At 34.9% G+C, this 18250-nt stretch overlaps 5 protein-coding genes across 5 annotated transcripts in view; 1 reads left to right on the top strand and 4 right to left on the bottom strand.

The window, feature by feature from the left end:
- Positions 1 to 68: 68 nt before the first annotated feature.
- On the bottom strand, positions 69 to 6425 carry LOC133324374 (probable ATP-dependent RNA helicase spindle-E). Its single transcript, XM_061533218.1, has 18 exons — positions 6175 to 6425; positions 5861 to 6139; positions 5424 to 5573; positions 5127 to 5366; positions 4924 to 5040; positions 4664 to 4866; positions 4446 to 4600; positions 4212 to 4378; positions 3646 to 3976; positions 3299 to 3435; positions 2641 to 3242; positions 2426 to 2576; positions 1968 to 2186; positions 1562 to 1903; positions 914 to 1483; positions 582 to 703; positions 292 to 510; positions 69 to 204 (listed from the first exon to the last, which is right to left on the bottom strand). The coding sequence occupies exons 1-18, from the start codon at positions 6397 to 6399 to the stop codon at positions 69 to 71; spliced, it is 4365 nt and encodes a 1454-aa protein (XP_061389202.1). The 5' UTR covers positions 6400 to 6425.
- A 1992-nt stretch (positions 6426 to 8417) lies between these two features.
- LOC133324375 (dihydroorotate dehydrogenase (quinone), mitochondrial) lies at positions 8418 to 9746 on the bottom strand. The gene is made up of 3 exons (XM_061533219.1): positions 9703 to 9746; positions 9435 to 9644; positions 8418 to 9377 (listed from the first exon to the last, which is right to left on the bottom strand). Exons 1-3 carry the CDS (start codon positions 9727 to 9729, stop codon positions 8418 to 8420), a joined length of 1197 nt encoding a protein of 398 aa, XP_061389203.1. The 5' UTR covers positions 9730 to 9746.
- Positions 9747 to 12100: 2354 nt separating this feature from the next.
- On the bottom strand, positions 12101 to 12840 carry LOC133324371 (uncharacterized). The gene is made up of 3 exons (XM_061533214.1): positions 12655 to 12840; positions 12383 to 12589; positions 12101 to 12166 (listed from the first exon to the last, which is right to left on the bottom strand). The coding sequence occupies exons 1-3, from the start codon at positions 12838 to 12840 to the stop codon at positions 12107 to 12109; spliced, it is 453 nt and encodes a 150-aa protein (XP_061389198.1). The 3' UTR covers positions 12101 to 12106.
- A 1236-nt stretch (positions 12841 to 14076) lies between these two features.
- LOC133324370 (zinc finger protein 181) lies at positions 14077 to 15956 on the top strand. Its single transcript, XM_061533213.1, has 3 exons — positions 14077 to 14758; positions 14822 to 15740; positions 15806 to 15956. The coding sequence occupies exons 1-3, from the start codon at positions 14077 to 14079 to the stop codon at positions 15954 to 15956; spliced, it is 1752 nt and encodes a 583-aa protein (XP_061389197.1).
- An 814-nt stretch (positions 15957 to 16770) lies between these two features.
- Positions 16771 to 18250, bottom strand: part of LOC133324368 (relaxin receptor 2) — a 37586-nt gene continuing 36106 nt past the window's right edge. The window contains exon 11 of the mRNA XM_061533212.1: positions 16771 to 16814. Within this exon, the coding sequence (XP_061389196.1) occupies positions 16771 to 16814 (44 nt within the window). The remainder of the gene's footprint in view (positions 16815 to 18250) is intronic.

Here is an 18250-nt window from a genome sequence, read left to right as displayed (position 1 = left end):
CTAAATAAAAAAATAGGAGTCCATAAAAAATTGTTGTATTCTTTGGTTTTCAAAACAATTCTTGCATCTCACTTGTTTGACTTATAGCGTATTTGATATTCACCATCACGATGTAGCTGCGATAACAAATGTATGCGTATTTGTACAACATTTTCCAAATATTGATTACACAAACGGCATGTTAAAGGCTTGACAGTATCACCACTGGACAAAAAAAAGAGTAAGGAAAACAAAAACATTAAAAATAAAAAATAAATTAAAATACAAAACATTCCTCAAAAAACAACTTACAATTGTGCCAAATTATGCAATTCTTGACAATGCAATAGCAGTGATTGTATTTTATCATATTGTTCATCATGCAACACCAATGCCGGCAACATGGGGAATAACGAACGATCACCTAGAACAGCAACTGTTTCTAATATTTCACTGCTATCATGTTCTTGCCAAATATTATCATTTTCGCTGACATGTGTTTCAATATATTTGCGATTTTTACTCAGTAACCTGAAGATGGAGGAGATTTATAGATAATTAAGTGAAATTGTATTTGAATTTATGTTTATATTTATGCATACTTAATAATAAGTTGTTTGATTTTCGCCTGTAAATCACCAATTTGTTTGGGGAGTATGATTGGTCTTTCCTCTCCGATATCGGTGAAGAGTAGTGAATCCATGCAATAACGCAACTGATTGATCTGTAATGCAAATTAACTTACTTTATTTTGGAAAATCAAAAGGTAATTCAAATTTAAAATATATTTGAAATAAAATATTCTCAGAAGACCATAAAGCATTGTTATATAAAGCAAAAAATCGTCTATAAGACCAAACTTTTGTTTTGAAAACCAAATGGTCCTCTTTTACAATACTAAAAATATCCTAAATGCAGCCCTGCCAACACCTACCATTTCAAAATCTTCCGTTTTAATTTCCACATCCAAATTGAGCACAACATCATGTTCGGCATACAGTGGTTTATAGGTGGTGGGATTATAACCCAATCCCGCCAATATAGCAACATATTTTGTACAACTACTATTGCGTTTTATTTGCATTGTTGGACAAAATAGCATTGTCATGAGAGCACCAAAACCATGAATATTAGGCATTAGATTTGTTGCCCGGGCCACAATTGTATCACCTGATTGTGTGGCCGTAACACCAGCCGCCACATACAATCGTTCATGAACATCTTGAGGATCTGTATCAAGTAATACTGAATTTACCGAATCCCTTTCAATTTCAACACTTTTCCATGAACCAGCTCGTACGGTGGAAAATATTTTCGATTCGAGCGGTGAGAAGGGGCCACGCAGTCTTATCATTTTATTACACATTGTCAGCGGTGGTGGTGGTATATCTTTTTCCTTTTTGGGTAAAATTGAACTTAGATATACTTCATTTTGACGCGTATGATCTTCGTCCAGGTAACGATTGGCCAAGGCCTGTTGTCGTTGACGGTAATTATGGTCAGTCTGTAATGATAAGGACCCAAAAAAAAATATATATATATTTTTTTTTAAACAAGCATCATAAATTCATTTCGTCCTTACCTTTGACAGATAATTCTCATCGGAACTTCTGGCCAACTTCCTTTCCACCAATATATCGTTGAATGTAGTATTACCAATGTTAATAATTACATTGGCCACTGCCTCCACCACAGAGAATATTTCAATTTCCACATTGCCAGCATCGGCAAATTCTTCCAAAAGTTCCTTAGTTTCTTCCGACCATTTACCATTGGGTGAGCGCACAGTAGATGGTTCAATCATGGCCAAACGACACTCAAATATGCGTGGTGGTATTTCGGCCATTGAAGCAATTTCTAGCCACAAGAATCGCAATTGTTCGAAACGTACAAATGCCGTACTGCCAACATCAATGAAGAGGACCTGAAAAAGGGATATGAGACATACACACATTTTTAAAGAAATTTATTATCATTTTACAAAATACCTTAAATTGAAGTGCTGCAGCTGTAGAGATTTTCAAAACCATTGCCCTTTGATACTGATCACTGAGAGGTGCCAATAAAATCATGCCTTTTGCCACCTCAGCTGGAGTCTGAAAGCGTGCTGCATCTAATTTTTGGTCATTATTCAAAATATCAAGCATCTCATTGAAACGATTCTTTTCAGCAATAGGAAGGAAGAAAAATTTACTGCAATTCTCAATCTGCGTAAAGGTAAAAGGAATGAAAATAAAAAATTATATATTTTAGTATTGTGTATTTTGAAAATATATATTGAGATCAGAATGTCCTTTAATAAAAACCGATATGATAAATATACAAAAAGGTTTCGTATGAAAGAAAAAATGGTCCTCTTTTAGAAGAACAAAAGGACTTTCTATACAAAACCGAAAAAAAACGTATAAAAATCTGTATATTCATATAAAATTTCCGCAATACATACATGTGTGATACGACCCTTTAACTTCTTTTGGAACACCGAAGGCAGCACATACAAATCCGGATGTTTCAATTGATTTTTCAGCGGTTGCCAAACACCATCTATCATGGCACCATAACCCTTGTCCTCGGCATATTTCGCAGCCAAGCGGGGACTACAAAATATTAGAAAATTCAAATAATCACAATTTTAAGATAAATGACAACCAAACAACTCACTCCATAACATTGATAACAGTACGCATTTTCGACATACGCATACGTATGGCTTTATAAACTTCAGGGCGAACACGACCCGGTACCTTCAAACGTTTACTACTCTCATCATAGTCTTTTTCCAAATCATTTTTGAAGGTAACCAATACCTTTTCTGATCCGGCTTGAAAACGAACTTCAATATCCTGAGGTGGTATTTCCAAATCACGAAATAAATCTTTAATATATTGCGAATACAGCTGACCAATATGTTTTGTATTGAAATTGGTAAAATAAACCGTACTACAAGGATCATTGCCACACAATATATGATAGAGACCACGTTCACGATCTGTATCATTTAAGGCTGAGCGTGTAAAATAATTCGGATAAAATGCACCGGCAATAACAATCTTTAATATTGTTGTTTTTTCTCGATCCATCCAATGAACATGTTGATGGGAATTTCTAGTCTTCAAATTAAAACCATCTAAACGTTCTTGAATCTCTTGTCGTAGCAAATGCATTTCTTTTAAAGAACGTATATTCAGATAACAACGATTTGCCCAGGCATATTGTGCATCATCATCACGTAAATTATTTTGTTCGCACATTGATAACCAGAGCTGGGTATTTTTAGAAAATTATTATTAGAACAAAAATCATTGTTAGCGAAACATACCTTATAGGCCTTTAAAATGGCAAATAGATCTGAGCCAGAACCATCTGCAAATGACAACTTTTTGATATAGGCCTCGCAATCACTTTGTGGTGTTTTCGATTGAAATTGAAAGACTGAGCGAACACTCAAGCCAGCAGCTAAAAAACACAAGATATTACCAATAATACATACTTTTTTATAAGTCAGGAATTAAAATAAACGTAAAACAGGTAATAAATCAGGGGTCAATTTATGAGATTCGGTATCTGATACGGTCATGCCATGTTTGATCTCGATAGAATCAACTCGATATAGAAACTCATAATTTGACCCCAGTTAAATTTCTTGCCCGTAAAACATTTACTTACCCATAATAACAGCATCATCCAACACACCAAAAATATAACCCAAAACAATAAGACGACTTAGACGTACATCTAATGGTAATGCGGCCATAATACGGCCCATAAAACTAATATCGCCATCTTGCACCGAATATGTACCATTTACAGTCATATACAATGCACCCAATTCTTTTAACATTAATATTGTATTATGGATATCACTTAGATTTGGTGGATTCATGGCCAAACCGAGAATATCTGGTGGTGGTCCCATATCTAAAAGTTTGGCGCGCAAGACAACATTTTCTAAGGGGCAACGTAACATTTCCGGTACACTATAATCATGCATGCAATTCTGTAAATATATGAACGAATTTGTTATTGGTGATTGGAAGTTGGTCAGATATTAACTTGGGAAAGGTGCATGCATAAATAAAAAAATATATCGGGAATTGGAAATTGGTTGTATATTACTTTGAAAATTAAGAAGTTGAATTCACAGATCCCTATGCAACCAATTGATTTTAAAAATAGTTTCCATTTGGTGCAAACACTAAGCTATAAATTGTGTAAATAAAATCTTTACATACATCATAATGATAGCGTGGTACTAAACGATAAACACGACCATTCATTACACGTCCCGCACGACCGGAACGTTGACGACAATTTGCCTTAGATGCCCAATGTAATTGTAAGCAAGAGAAATTTGATGCCGAATCGGTTACCAATGATTTGGTAAGGCAAAAATCAATTACTGCAAAACAAGACAAAAAATATACAATTACAATTATTAAAATTAAAAGTTTATATAATAGTTTTACCATATTTTACATCAGGTACAGTAACAGAACTCTCAGCAATATTTGTTGATAATATAACCTTACGATATCCGGGTGGTGCTTGATGAAATATTTTCAATTGTTCATCGGGTGATATAAGCGAATGTAAACGTATGGGACTTAGTTTTATTGTATTACTGGAAAAATAAGAAATGTATTTATTATTCTTTTCAATAAATTAAATAAGTTATATAGCATACTCATCAATGTCGTTGATGTCTTCTATTAGACGACACATTTTATCAATTTCATTGATACCCGGTAAAAATATTAATATTGATGTTTTATATGAAGCATTTGGTGCTTCATGTTTTTCAATATTATCTATAACATAGATCAGCTTCAAAGCAATACCATACATTTCATTTGAGATTCCAGGTTCAGCTGAATCAATTTGTATATTCTTAAAAAAAAAGAATTTATAAATTATAATTAAGACAAGTAAAATTGGTTTACTTACCGAGTTATTAATACGTCCCAATTCACACAAGTAAAATTCACTGACTTTATACAGTCTACGAGAATCTGCCTTAATAATTGGTGCAGGTTCTCGTCGTATACGAAAATAATTGGAAAACTAAAATAGAAAAGAAAAATATATATTTTTCCAATTCCATCTTAAATAATAGGGAAAATAGAGAAGCATTGAATCTCAAAACTCACCTCATGTGTATTAATGGTTGCCGACATTAGAATAATTTTAACATGTTTTGATGTGGTGGCCAGTAAACGTCGTACAACAATTAAAAGAAAATCCATTTCTTGATCTCTTTCATGGACCTCATCCAATATGATGTGTGTAAAGTGACCTAAAGATTTTTCCCTTACAAGTTTCTGTAACAACACACCAGTGGTGCAATACAGCAGACGTGTATCCTCACTCAAATTGGCATGAAGGCCAACCTAAATGTGAAATCAAATTTAAATATCGACCAACTGGAATTCAAAATACTATCTTACCTGATAACCAACAAGTGTACCCTCCTGCCATTTACGTTCTTGGCATACCCGACGTGCTATAGTTATGGCTGCAATACGTCTTGGTTGGGTAACCACAATTTTACAGTACTCCCGTCGAGTATAGGCATCATCAAGGATATACTGGGGTACCTAAATGAAGATAAAAAAAAATTGAAATATAGACGAAAAATCACTGATAACGACAGTGAATGGACCGGGACATTGGTCGTTATAAGCGATATCAAATAAAGGGCAGAACTTTTCTTGGGTCTTTTTGATACGATCATTATAACTGATGTGTCGTTGAAATATATGCCGTTATAAACGATTTCGGCCGCATTTCCCAAGGAACAATTTTGGAAAATTTCCATGGATTAAACATTTATAAAACTTAATATAAATCTGTTAATTAACAACTGTAGCAGAGCAATACCCACCTGTGTTGTTTTACCACATCCTGTATCACCTTCCAAAATTACCACTGGATTGGTGCGTATCATTTCCACGATTTCATCACGTTTATCATAAATCGGCAACGATTCATTACGATTTAAATCGAAAGGATAACGATCATAAATTCCATCATCTGGACGTCTACCTCTGGGACTATCGTCATCTTCATTTTCCGATTCACTAGATAACGGCTCTAAATCATCCATACAGGATGAAGCCACTGTACTGTGAGCCTCGGTATGGCGGCTTTTATTTAAATCCAGCTAATTTTAAATTAAAAATATGAATTTTTGGTCACACCATCATCATCACCACACCACCTTACCTCATCCAGCTTCAAACATTCCAATTCCACCAATGTTTTTGCATATGATGTCCCAACATAGTCCCGTTTACCAAATGCCGATTTCGATTCCTGCGGTTTGCCGGCTGTTGCCAAAGCTGAACCTGATACACAGCCTCGAGGCACAGTTTTCTTTTCGAAATCTTTGGAGAAATCAAAGAAATCATTGATTTCATCCATTCTGCAATTACGCTCAATTGAATTCCTTTACAAGACGCCACAACCAGTCTCAAATTCCTTCGATGCCTTTGATGGATGATGCATGAATGAATGTGTATCAAAGCGTCTTTTCTCCAAATGAATCCCGTTAGCATACAAGTACATTCTCGATAGAAGACGTATGGCGGTTGGCAAAAATATGGAGGAATAAAAACAATTAATTTAAATTGGATTTAATCAAATATTAAAGAGAATTTAATAAGCGTTTATATTTTTATTCATGCTTTATAGTAAAAAAACAGATAATAAAAAAAATCATGGCACATAGATTATTGCCATCAGTCGCACGTCACTTCATAAGTATTACCACACATTGCCTTTCACATTTCCATTTTTGCGCTTTACAACACTAACATAATTGTTTTGTTTACGACAAGTGACAGCGGCGCATTAACTTCGCGTTCTCTGGATTAACAAAATAAAAAAAACATTTTTTACCTTAAAATAAAAATTTTACTGCAAAAAACATTCCATAAATATTTTAAAACCTTGTAAATATGACTAGTGGCCGTTTTCATATCAATGGCGATTCATCTACAAACAGTAATAATAGTGAACATTCCTCAAATTCATCGTCGTCAACGACGTCAGCAGCGGCGGTAGCAACAACAGCAGCAGCGACAGCATCAACAAGTGCAGGAGGTGCGGTTGACATAAACGAAAATATCAGAACTTTTGTGTTTACATCACGAGAAACAGGCAGCTCCACAAATTTATCATCTTTGCAAAGCGGTAGACAGTCATCGTCGGCAGGTATATTAGAAGAATTGGAAATAAAGATACCAGAGGTAATGTAATTTTTTGATTCTTTTATAAATAAAAAATTCTAATGTGTTTTTATTTTGTTTATGTAATTGCGCTTTGTTTAGCTTTTGCAAAGCGGCTACTCTTTCTACACGTGGCCCTGTTCACCGATATTGGCTTGGTTCTTGTGGGAACGTCGTCACTCCTTGGTTGGTAAACGTATCTTGGAATTGGGTGCCGGCACTGGTTTACCCGGTATATTGGCAGCAAAGTGTGGTGCTCAAGTCTTGCTAAGCGACAATTCTATTTTACCCAAATCTCTGCAACATTTAAGGCGCTCTTGTACGATAAATAATTTACGGCCCGGACAAGATATCGAAGTAATTGGCCTTAGTTGGGGTTTACTGTTAAACAGCCTGTGGTCATTGGGTCATTTGGATTTAATTATTGCCGCTGATTGTTTCTACGATCCCTGTGTATTTGAAGACATCTTGGTGACGGTATCATTTCTTTTGGAACGCAATCCCTCGGCGAAATTTATATTCACCTATCAAGAACGAAGTGCAGATTGGTCCATTGAGGCATTGCTTAAAAAGTGGAAATTGTGTGCATTGCAGATAAATAGTGACGATATTGGTAAAGCATCTGGTGTTGATTTATTGGAAATATTAGGTGGCCATACCATACATTTAATAGAAGTTACAAAGGAGTTGTAGTAAAACATCATCAGAATATGTCCAATTTTATACGCCAAACATATAAATTATTTGTAGGTAATTTACCCTGGACAGTTGGCCAAAAGGAGTTGCAAACCTATTTCTCCAAATTTGGCCATGTCTCGTCGGCTGCCATTGTATATGACAAACAGCAGGGCTTCTCAAAGGGTTATGGTTTTGTAACCTTTAGTGCTAGTGATGCCTATAACAGTGCCTGCAATCAAAATGTACACTTCTTGGAAGGACGTGTACTTAGTGTTAAGGAAGCCAATAATAATTAGTTTATTATTAAAATAGTAAAAATAAATATATATGAAAATAAAAAGAATTAAATCTTTAAAGTATTTCAACACGGAATAATTAATATGTAAACTAGGAATAAAAACTTCAACATTCGAGATGCGAAATAAGAACACAGTTGTCATGGGAAACATTTTTATTTGTGCCGTTAATCTTAATCCAATCATTGAAAGTCATATTTCTACTGTGAAATACAAACATTTGCCTTAAAACTAAAACCTACTTGCCCAAGTAGGCCTTATAATTACTGCCCACCGCTTCGCCAATCGACTTGTATCCTTTAGCTTTTAGAATTTCAGCAAGTTCTTGCTTAATGCGTTTCACCACCGGTGGCCCTTGGTAAATGAATGATGTATACAGTTGTAAATAAGAAGCACCAGCTTCCAGTTTCTCAAATGCATCCTGACCCGATGAAATACCACCCACTCCAACAATGGGTATTTTACCACTTGTCTGGTAATACATTTCGGCAACAAGTTGTGTCGACTTCGAACGTAAAGGTACTCCACTAAGACCTCCAGTTTCTTTAGCTACCTCAACATCTTTGAGATTTTCACGTGACACCGTTGTATTGGAGACAATTAGACCATCAACATGGCAAGACTTTTTATTTATAACCGAAGCAATATCTTTGATATCTTGAGTTGTTAGGTCGGGAGCAATTTTCAATAGGACAGGTACTTTATTGTTATAGGGTAATTCATTACGTGTTTGTATCACTGTTTCCAATAGTTCTTGTAAATCTTTTTTGCCCTGTAAATCTCTCAATCCGGGAGTATTGGGACTGCTAATGTTTATAACCAGATAATCAGCAATGGGGCCAAACAATTGTACACCTTGCTTGTAATCGTCCTTGGCCGAAGGGGAAGTTTTATTTTTTCCCAGATTTATACCCAAAATGCCATTAAAACGACCCGAATCTTTGAGTTCTTTTAGACGTTGAAAAACCACTGTGTGACCTTCACTATTGAAACCATAACGATTTATGATGGCCTCATCGTTGACCAAACGAAAAACTCTTGGTTGGGGATTACCGGGCTGGGGCTCTGGTGTCACCGATCCAATTTCAACAAAACCAAATCCCAATTGCTTTAAACCCTCAACGGCTTCGCCGTGCTTATCAAAACCAGCAGCAATGCCCAAGGGGTTTTCCACATTGTGACCAAAGAAATTTGTGGCCTGAAAGTAAACAAAATCAACACACATTTCCTTCTTTTCCAAGTATTTAGAACATACCAAAATAGCATCATCCTGCTTGGCAGGTTTTCCAAATATTTTATATTTACAACACCACACGGCCAATTTGTGACTGGTTTCCGGTGGCAGAAGGCGTGTGGCTGGCATCAACACATTCTTATAATAGCCTTCATTGCCTTGATTAATACATAAACCGGAAAATACTAAACCGCCGCCAGTGCACACCAATGCCAGGGATCTTAGTTTGTTCTACGAAAGCAAATAATTAATATTCGGATGAATTCTTAGTGGGATTTAATGGACTTACTATGGCTTTTTTGGAATTAGCCGCCATCTGGAAGAATTGCGCAAATTTTCTATGCAAATAAAATCACCAGCAAACTAAACAGCCCACACTCTGCTAAACAAATGCGTAAGGGGTAAGGCGCACCAACACGTTTAAAAAAATAGTCTAACCTCATTACAAATAAATGAATAAGTGGGCTAATTGTGGTATCTATCAATATATACTCTGCTCAAAAGGTGTGATTTGGTCCATATGTATAATAATGATGCTGTTAGGATTATATATTTTATTAGATTTCTGAATTTTATTCAAATCAAATGTTGGTATATAAAGTTTTATTAAATCGCTTTACAACACTGATATTTTCATGTGCCCTGCTTTCAATCATCTGTTTGTCTTATCAGCCAAAAGTCGACTTATATATCCCTATTAGGTCGTTACGAATAGCAACAACAAAACCAAAACAACAGACCGAGAACATGGTTTTGTAATTCAGTGATTTTGATAATTATAAATTATTAATTAAAACTCGTTTTTTGTTTATCTTCAATTGCTACATAAACGAATGTTTATTGTAGCAAAACGATTATTTGTTTAATAAGTATTTTTGAAGTTAAATTAAATGGAGACTGCCGAAATTGGTTCAGGTGTTATTAACCCTGATATCGCTGCGACCATGACCCCAGATGAGGCAACCAGACATAACTTTATAAATTCATTGGTAGTAAGTTGAATGAAGTAAACAAGTGAAAATGAATATATAATTAAATAATTTCGATTAAGGTCAAAGTTTAGGCGGTAGAATGGTAAATTTTGTATACGATAATGAATTCAGCACAGGCGGTAATAAAAGTCCAAAATAAGGACCAATATAAATAATTTATTGCCAGTAAAACGTCAAGAACCATGGAAAACCTTTTTTCTCGAGAACTATTAAATAAATTTAAAGCGTTGATGATGGGTCTAAAGCGTTGATTATCCAGATTTTTTTATAAACAATTAAAACCGAGGATTTTCAAAAAGTTTGGATGTTTTATACAAACTTTTGTCTTGGACCATCAGAAGCTTGGATATTATTCAAAAATTTACTTACAATCAACAGTCTACGGCCTATATTTATTAAAATCCCTTTTAAATTTTGGATATTTTAAGAAGATTGTCAAGGGTCAAGATAAGAGGAAATTTCATTTGATTTCTTTTGTATCCTTTTAGGCCGGTGGTGTTGCTGGTATGGTTGTGGATATTGCCCTATTTCCAATTGATACAGTAAAAACTCGTCTGCAAAGTGGCAGAGGTTTTTGGCGAGCTGGGGGTTTTAAGGGAATTTATAAAGGCTTAGCACCAGCTGCTGCCGGTAGTGCTCCCACAGCTGCTCTATTCTTTTGTGCCTATGAGAATTTTAAGAAACTCTTTTGTGATCTTAGTGGGTGTACCAAAAATTCACCATATATACACATGGTGTCGGCTTCAAGTGCAGAAGTGGTATGTAGACTTTTATTTTCGAAGCAAAAAATAAATCTATTAATGTCATTTTTTTAATTTTCTTCATAGTTAGCCTGTTTAATAAGAGTACCCGTCGAAATTGCCAAACAAAGACGACAGGCCTTGGGTACGAAATCACAAAATGGTGCATTACAAATTCTTTGGACTGCCTATAAAACTGAAGGTTTGCGTAAAGGTCTTTATCGTGGTTTTGGTTCGACAATAATGCGTGAAATACCCTTTAGTTTAATACAATATCCATTGTGGGAATTCTTTAAACTTCAATGGGAACCTCTAACGGGTATACAATCAACACCATTAAGTGTGGCCTTATGTGGTGCTGTAGCTGGAGGTATTTCGGCTGGTTTAACAACGCCATTGGATGTGGTTAAGACACGCATTATGTTGGCTGAACAAAATAGTGCCATACGTAAATTATCCATACCAAAAGTAATGATTTCAATATATCGTGAAAGGGGAATAGCTGGGTATGTTTGACGATTTTTTTTCTTTATATTTCATTTTACTTCATGTTTTTTGTGAATTGCAGTTTATTTGCCGGTTTTGTACCACGTGTCATGTGGATCACATTGGGAGGTGCATTTTTCTTTGGTTTTTATGACTTGACTTCTAGAATATTGGCAGACCGACAAAGTTAAACGTATATCATAATGATATAGTATGTATATGTATTAAGATTGGCAGTTCTTTTTAATTGGAAGATTTAAAATATATATTTGTTCATTGTTTTTTCTTTTTTAAATATTAGTCTAAATAAAATAATTATTATAATATTGATATTAGTTGGAAATGTACGTAAGTAATTTGTAATATGTGCAGTAAAATCTTTATTTTTCTAAGTTGACTAGCCTGTTGAATTGTTTATAATAAATAATACTTTTGTAATAATGCGAGCTGTAACCTGTTGTAATATGTGTGCGATTTAGGTAAACAATTCCGAAGATTTGTTAAGATGAGAAGTACTTAAGTAGTTTTCGTAACGCTGAAAATAGAGAAGAAGAAAAAATCACTTCAACCAATGAACATGACTTTGAAAATTTGGATATTCTAGTCTCTCCACAGATATATCTTGGTACGAAATATATACATTCCGACAATTTTGAAAGGTTCATAGGACAGGACAATATGATATTCCTAGGGACCAGTTGTAAAACCTTTTAGGGAGATACCTAGAACTTTCTTTTCCAACTTTACTTACATTATTGATTTGTAGCTTTCCCCTCAATAAACTTTTCGTTGGATTATCTTCATTATCCACCTCATCCTCTTCTTCATGCATCGCTTCGGGGTCCTGCTCCAAGGGGGAATCATATGCATCATCATCGTCGTATGGAAAACGTTTTCCATGACGTTTTTTACAATAGACATGTGCAATACGTCGACGATTACGGGCCATAAGAAATACCTTCAAAAAGAAAATGTATGTCATTTAAAAATAACTGATTGACCACTTGAACAATCACCACCTACCATTAGGGACAAAAATATAATAACCAAGAACACGGTAAATGGTATTAAAATATAAAAACTACCCTCATCCTCTTGTTTCAAATCCATATCATGCATTTTTGTTGTACTGTGCTGCACAATTATTGGCACTTGTGTTGTTTCTTCCACCATCATTGGCACTTGGGTCTCCCTTTCATCTAAACCCATGTTTTTCTGATGGGATTTTAAGCTATACAATTATTTTATCGATTTAAATTATTTTTTTCATAAGTTTTGTTTACAATTTACATTTCAACCCTTGAATATACCGTAGGCGCAGTGATATTTTTGCCGGCGTAAGTAAATAGGGATTGATAGGTTGACGTTGTAATGGTGAAATGGAAATTGCACTTCAAACCACCATGAACATGAGCAGAATGAATGCAGGAGGAAACGATACCTTAAAGTCCCTATTTATATTAGGCAAGGGTACTTGCGGAAATTCTTGTCGTTCCCGTTTGAATTTGCTTCATGCGTCTGTACAAGGCAATTGGGTTTTATATGTTTTTTTTTTTGGAAAATTTTTTACATTTTTATTCCCCTTTGCCCCTCTCTCCTACAAACAAAGACTTGTTGCAAGAAAACTTGCCTAATATAAATTGGGACAAACGTTTGAGCTTGATGTGTGTTGCGCTTCGGAGTTAAATAATTACTTTGTTATGGATGGAAGTAATTACTTTGTTATGGATAAAACAAACATTATATGGCATTCCCTACTGGATTTTGGGAAGAAATCATAACCTTTCATTCATTTTTCGCGTTTTTAGTTTTGTGTTGAAAAAAATGTCAAGTAAACACAAACATTTGTTGCGTATATTTATTTTATTTTTGGCAGAAGAGGCCACACGTGCGTAGTTGCTTTTTTGTTATTCGCCTCAGGCTGCTCTACCTTTTATTATTGTACCATGAGTTTCACATTGTTTAACTTTTGAAGCGTTAACGCGCAACTCGATAATTTTGCTTAGCCTTTTAGGCCAAGCCGATGAATGATTATTTAACGGCGGCAAAGAAAAAGAACAGCTGTTGCAGTATCGCTCGTTTGTTTTTACCTCATTCGTAAACACGCGAATCCTCCTTGGTTCGTTTGCTTTCATTTCAGTATACAAACTCTGAATGTGAGCTACCCAAAACCAAAGTAACTGGGGCTTGCTGGCTGGACTGGACACAGAGGACAAATCAGATTCAAAGCCTGTCCCATATGGATACGTGACTTCCATTGGACCCATATTTTATAGAATTCAGTGGTACTCTCTCTCTGATAACAAAATAGATGAATTTGTCGGTCTCGCATGTTATAGATCTTTAAGCGGAACGGAACCAAGATCCATAACATCGTCGTTGTGGTGGTGATGCAGTTACTCCAATAAATTTTCTAAGTGATTCATTTAACTATACCCGCCCAAGATGACTGCAAATGATGTGATTGATATGCCCGATGATTTGTCAGAACTTTGCCGGGTATGTCTACAAATTCCGGAGGAAAACCAATGCCTGGATCTGTCGATGATCTATGATGAAGATGATAACTTAACATATGGCGAATGTTTTACAATATGTACAAAAATCAATTTAAATGAATGTAATAATCTACCACACAATTTGTGTAAATCGTGTGGCCTGGAATTACAGATGAGCTATGATTTCTATAAGAAAGTCGAAGAGTCTAAACGTTCCTTGGAACAATATCAACAAAAAATGGAAGAAGTTACAAAACAAATAGAAGAATTTGAAACAGTGGAAGAAACATTGGAGAAAAATACCGAATTGTCCATGTCAAATTATGTGATAGCTGCTGAGACAGATTCTACTAAGGAACCAACAATTGAATCATCTATTAGTATGGAATCACTTCTTCAGACATATGAAAATGGAGAGCTTGAAACAAAATCAAAGGATAACCAGGAGATACACACAAACATTTTTGTGGATAACACTGATGGTGGTCATCATGATTGCCTTGATCAGCATGGTAATAATGATGGTATCACTCGTAATGAAATTGTGCAAGCTCTATCCCCAACAGATGTTCAAGAGGAACATTTGGATTGTGATGAGTTCAACATTGTTGAGGCTTTGGAAGATGAAGGTTGGTGGTCAGTAAATGTAATTCCTTTCCATGTAATATAATCTAAAAATTATTTTTCCACAGAAACCCAACAATCTAAGTTATCTACAACCAACGCCAGTCAAATCGTCTTACATATGGATGATAATGGGGAATATTTCTTTGAAGCGGATAATATTTCAGAACAACAAGAACATAATTCACAATATGCCAGCGTAACAATGGGAAATAGGGATTTCGATGAATCGTCACAAGATTCACAAAATCTTGAAGATGATACAAATCGTTCATGGCAAGATAATGTGGTGGCGGTTGCAAACAAGGAACATATACCACTAGAAATGAAAAATGAAGCAACTGCAGTCCATGCAGCCAATCACAATAATGATGAATTTGCCTATGAACTGATAGAAAAAGATGATGGTGAGGAGCAAGGTGGTAATGATGAGGCTTGTGTTGAATTTATAGAAATGATTGATAACGGCAAAGATGTTGGTGTCACATCGATATCACGTAAACGCCACTTTGGTGAATTTGCCTGTGACTATTGTCACAAAGTGTTTCCCAACTTTTCACGCATGATTACCCATCGACGTTGTCACGAAGAAGATCGTCCCAAATTCCCATGTAAATATTGTGGTCGCGTTTATGCCACCAAACAAGCTATGGACTGTCATATCCAGACATTTCACAATAAGACTGGCTTTCAGTGCGATGTGTGTCAGAAAGTGTTCGCCATACGACGTAGCCTTGAGGTGCATATGCGTTTTCATACCGGAGATTTTCCGTACGCCTGCAATTTATGTGATAAGAAATTTGCCCAGCTGGGTCATTTAAATACTCACAAAAATGTTCGGCATAATAATGTACGATTTGGTTGCAATTATCCAGATTGTGGGAAATTTTTCACTTCATCATCATCGCTAAGGAATCATGAATTTTCACATAGTGCAATGCCATTTGAGTGTCTTTATTGTCAGCGTGGTTATCCGGCAAAGGCTAAGTAAGTTATTACAGCATTTAAAAGTAATGAATATTTGTTGTTATAATTTTTTGTTTCTTTTTTAGATTAAAGGTCCATGTAAAACGGAAACACAACATTGAATTGTCCAAAGAACAACTGGAAGAGATGCGCAAATTTCATGTGGCTCGTTCAAAAGTCAATTTAGTTAAGGTAGTTCCAATCGAAGAGGGTGAAGAGGAAGAAGAGGAGGTGTAGCATTACATGAAAATAAAGTATTTTTATTTACTTTTGAAAAAAAAGAAATATAATTTGTTTTTCTATTTGACTCAAATTGTTAATTTTGATTTTTTACGTTACGATTATTTTGTTCGGGAGAAAATTCCAAAAACAACCAAATCTGAGCAACATTTCACAGTGCTGTTTGTTCGCATTTCTCACTATAGACTTATTCTGAATGAAATGGGAGAAATAATGCCGTGATAAACTCCACCCAGTGGGTAAAATAGGAGATGATTGAAATGGAAACTACAAAAAAGATTGTTAAACTATTTTCAAAAACAGATGTTAGATATGGAACCCAACACCAGGGGAATAAATGGAAAACGTTACTTCCATTTTTAAATTCTATTCAATAATACAGTAATAAAGATTGATCATATTTATTGGTCTCGTTTTTGAAAGTTCTACGCAGCAATAGACAAGGAGGGTATTCAAAAGTCTGGAAAAAAGTTCTTGTTCTTTGATATCGTTTATAGCGACTAATATCGGTGCTCCCTTGATGAAATATAAACCTTGTTTATTAATGTTCTTTTGTACATATTCAACATTTATTAAAAATAGTGTTTTACACATTTACATATACATATGTATTTTAGTTAGACTAGGTTTTAATACTTTTGTTACATTTTGTTAAAAAAAAATAAAAAAAAAAAACATTTTAAAAACTGAGCATTAATTTTGCTATAAAAAAACTTCATAAAAACAATATTTTCTTTGGCAACAACAATAAATGCATTTGTTTTTCTCTCTGGGTGGAGAGTACGGTTTTGACGCCAAGTCTTTGGAAGAGTTATTTACTGTATGCCAATGGAATTGCCTTGCCGCTTGATTCTTCTGGAAGTAGAGAAAGAGATGATGTGTTAGCTGTATTAATAGGAATAAAGTTTTTGGAGAAGGACACCTGATTTCAGGGTAATTTAATTAAACTAGATTTAATTAATTTTTAGTTCGGTAAGGTTTTTTGTCAACGAAGGTCTATGAAATAGCTCAATAAAAGATTTCACGGGAATTTAATTAAACTAGATTTAATTAATTTTTAGTTCGGTAAGGTTTTTTGTCAACGGAGGTCTATGAAATAGCTCCATAAAAGTTCATAAAATATCACTTTGCTTTAACTCACTCTGTTAAAAACAATTAGTCTATTGAACTAGTAATTTACAAATTCCGAAGGAAATTCATTATTTACTTCTTTGGTTATTTAAACATAATTCTGACTAAAGATGAACATCGCTTAGACTTTATTTATATATTAAAAAAATCTTTTAGAAAGTCTTTTAAATGACTTTTATAGTTAGAGCACATTTAGAAGACCGTAATATTGAATTTTGTCTAGAAAAGAATTTCTGGAAGGATTCTGATTATAGAAGTCTTCACCATAGGCTGAAGTTTATATTATATTTGTCCATTCGATTACAACACCTTGAAATACTCGTAGGAGACCCTTTAGAATTTTCTAACAAATACATTGTAATGTTGCTTTGCGGGATCTTGGAGGGTGAGACATATAATTGTAGAAAAGTATGAATATAGGTCCATGTTTGACCCTGGCCCTGATGTTCCAATTGAAGTGGTTGCAATTTAGCATTCCAAACTTGTTTGCAGAATATTTTCAGTATCTTTCAAAGAAGTAGTCTTTCAGCTCTTCTTCTATGAAGAAGAGGACATTCAGTTCATCTATGAAGAAGAACTTAAGCTTTTCTATGAAAAAGAAGTCGTATAGTTCTTCTATGAAGTAGAAGGTCTTTAGCTCTTCTATGAAGAAAAAAACCTTCAGCCTTTCTATGAATAAGGATAGGGTCTTAAGCTCTTCTATGAAGAAGAAGAAAAATGCCTTCAGCTCTTCTATGAAGAAGAAGACCTTCAGCTCTTCTGTGAAGAAAAAGAAGACCTTCAACTCTTCTATGAAGAAGACCTTCAGCTCTTCTATGAAGAAGAAGACCTTCAGCTCTTCTATGAAGAAGAAGACCTTCAGCTCTTCTATGAAGAAGAAGACCTTCAGCTCTTCTATGAAGAAGAAGACCTTCAGCTCTTCTATGAAGAAGAAGACCTTCAGACCTCTTCTATGAAGAAGAAGTCCTTCGGATCTTCTATGAAGAAGAAGACCTTCTGCTCTTCTATGAAGAAGAAGACCTTCAGCTCTTCTATGAAGAAGAAGACCTTCAGCTCTTCTATGAATAAGAAGACCTTCAGCTCTTCTATGAAGAAGACCTTCAGCTCTTCTACGAAGAAGAAGAAGACTTTCAGCTCTTCTACGAAGAAGAAGAAGACCT

The sequence above is a fragment of the Musca vetustissima genome, unplaced genomic scaffold (genome assembly GCF_032173495.1).
Source record: "Musca vetustissima isolate MV318-11 ecotype Yass unplaced genomic scaffold, APGP_CSIRO_Mvet_v1 utg1469, whole genome shotgun sequence".
Taxonomy (NCBI): domain Eukaryota; kingdom Metazoa; phylum Arthropoda; class Insecta; order Diptera; family Muscidae; genus Musca; species Musca vetustissima.
Note: the sequence above shows the minus strand (reverse complement) of the source record. Positions and strands in the feature narration are given on the sequence as shown.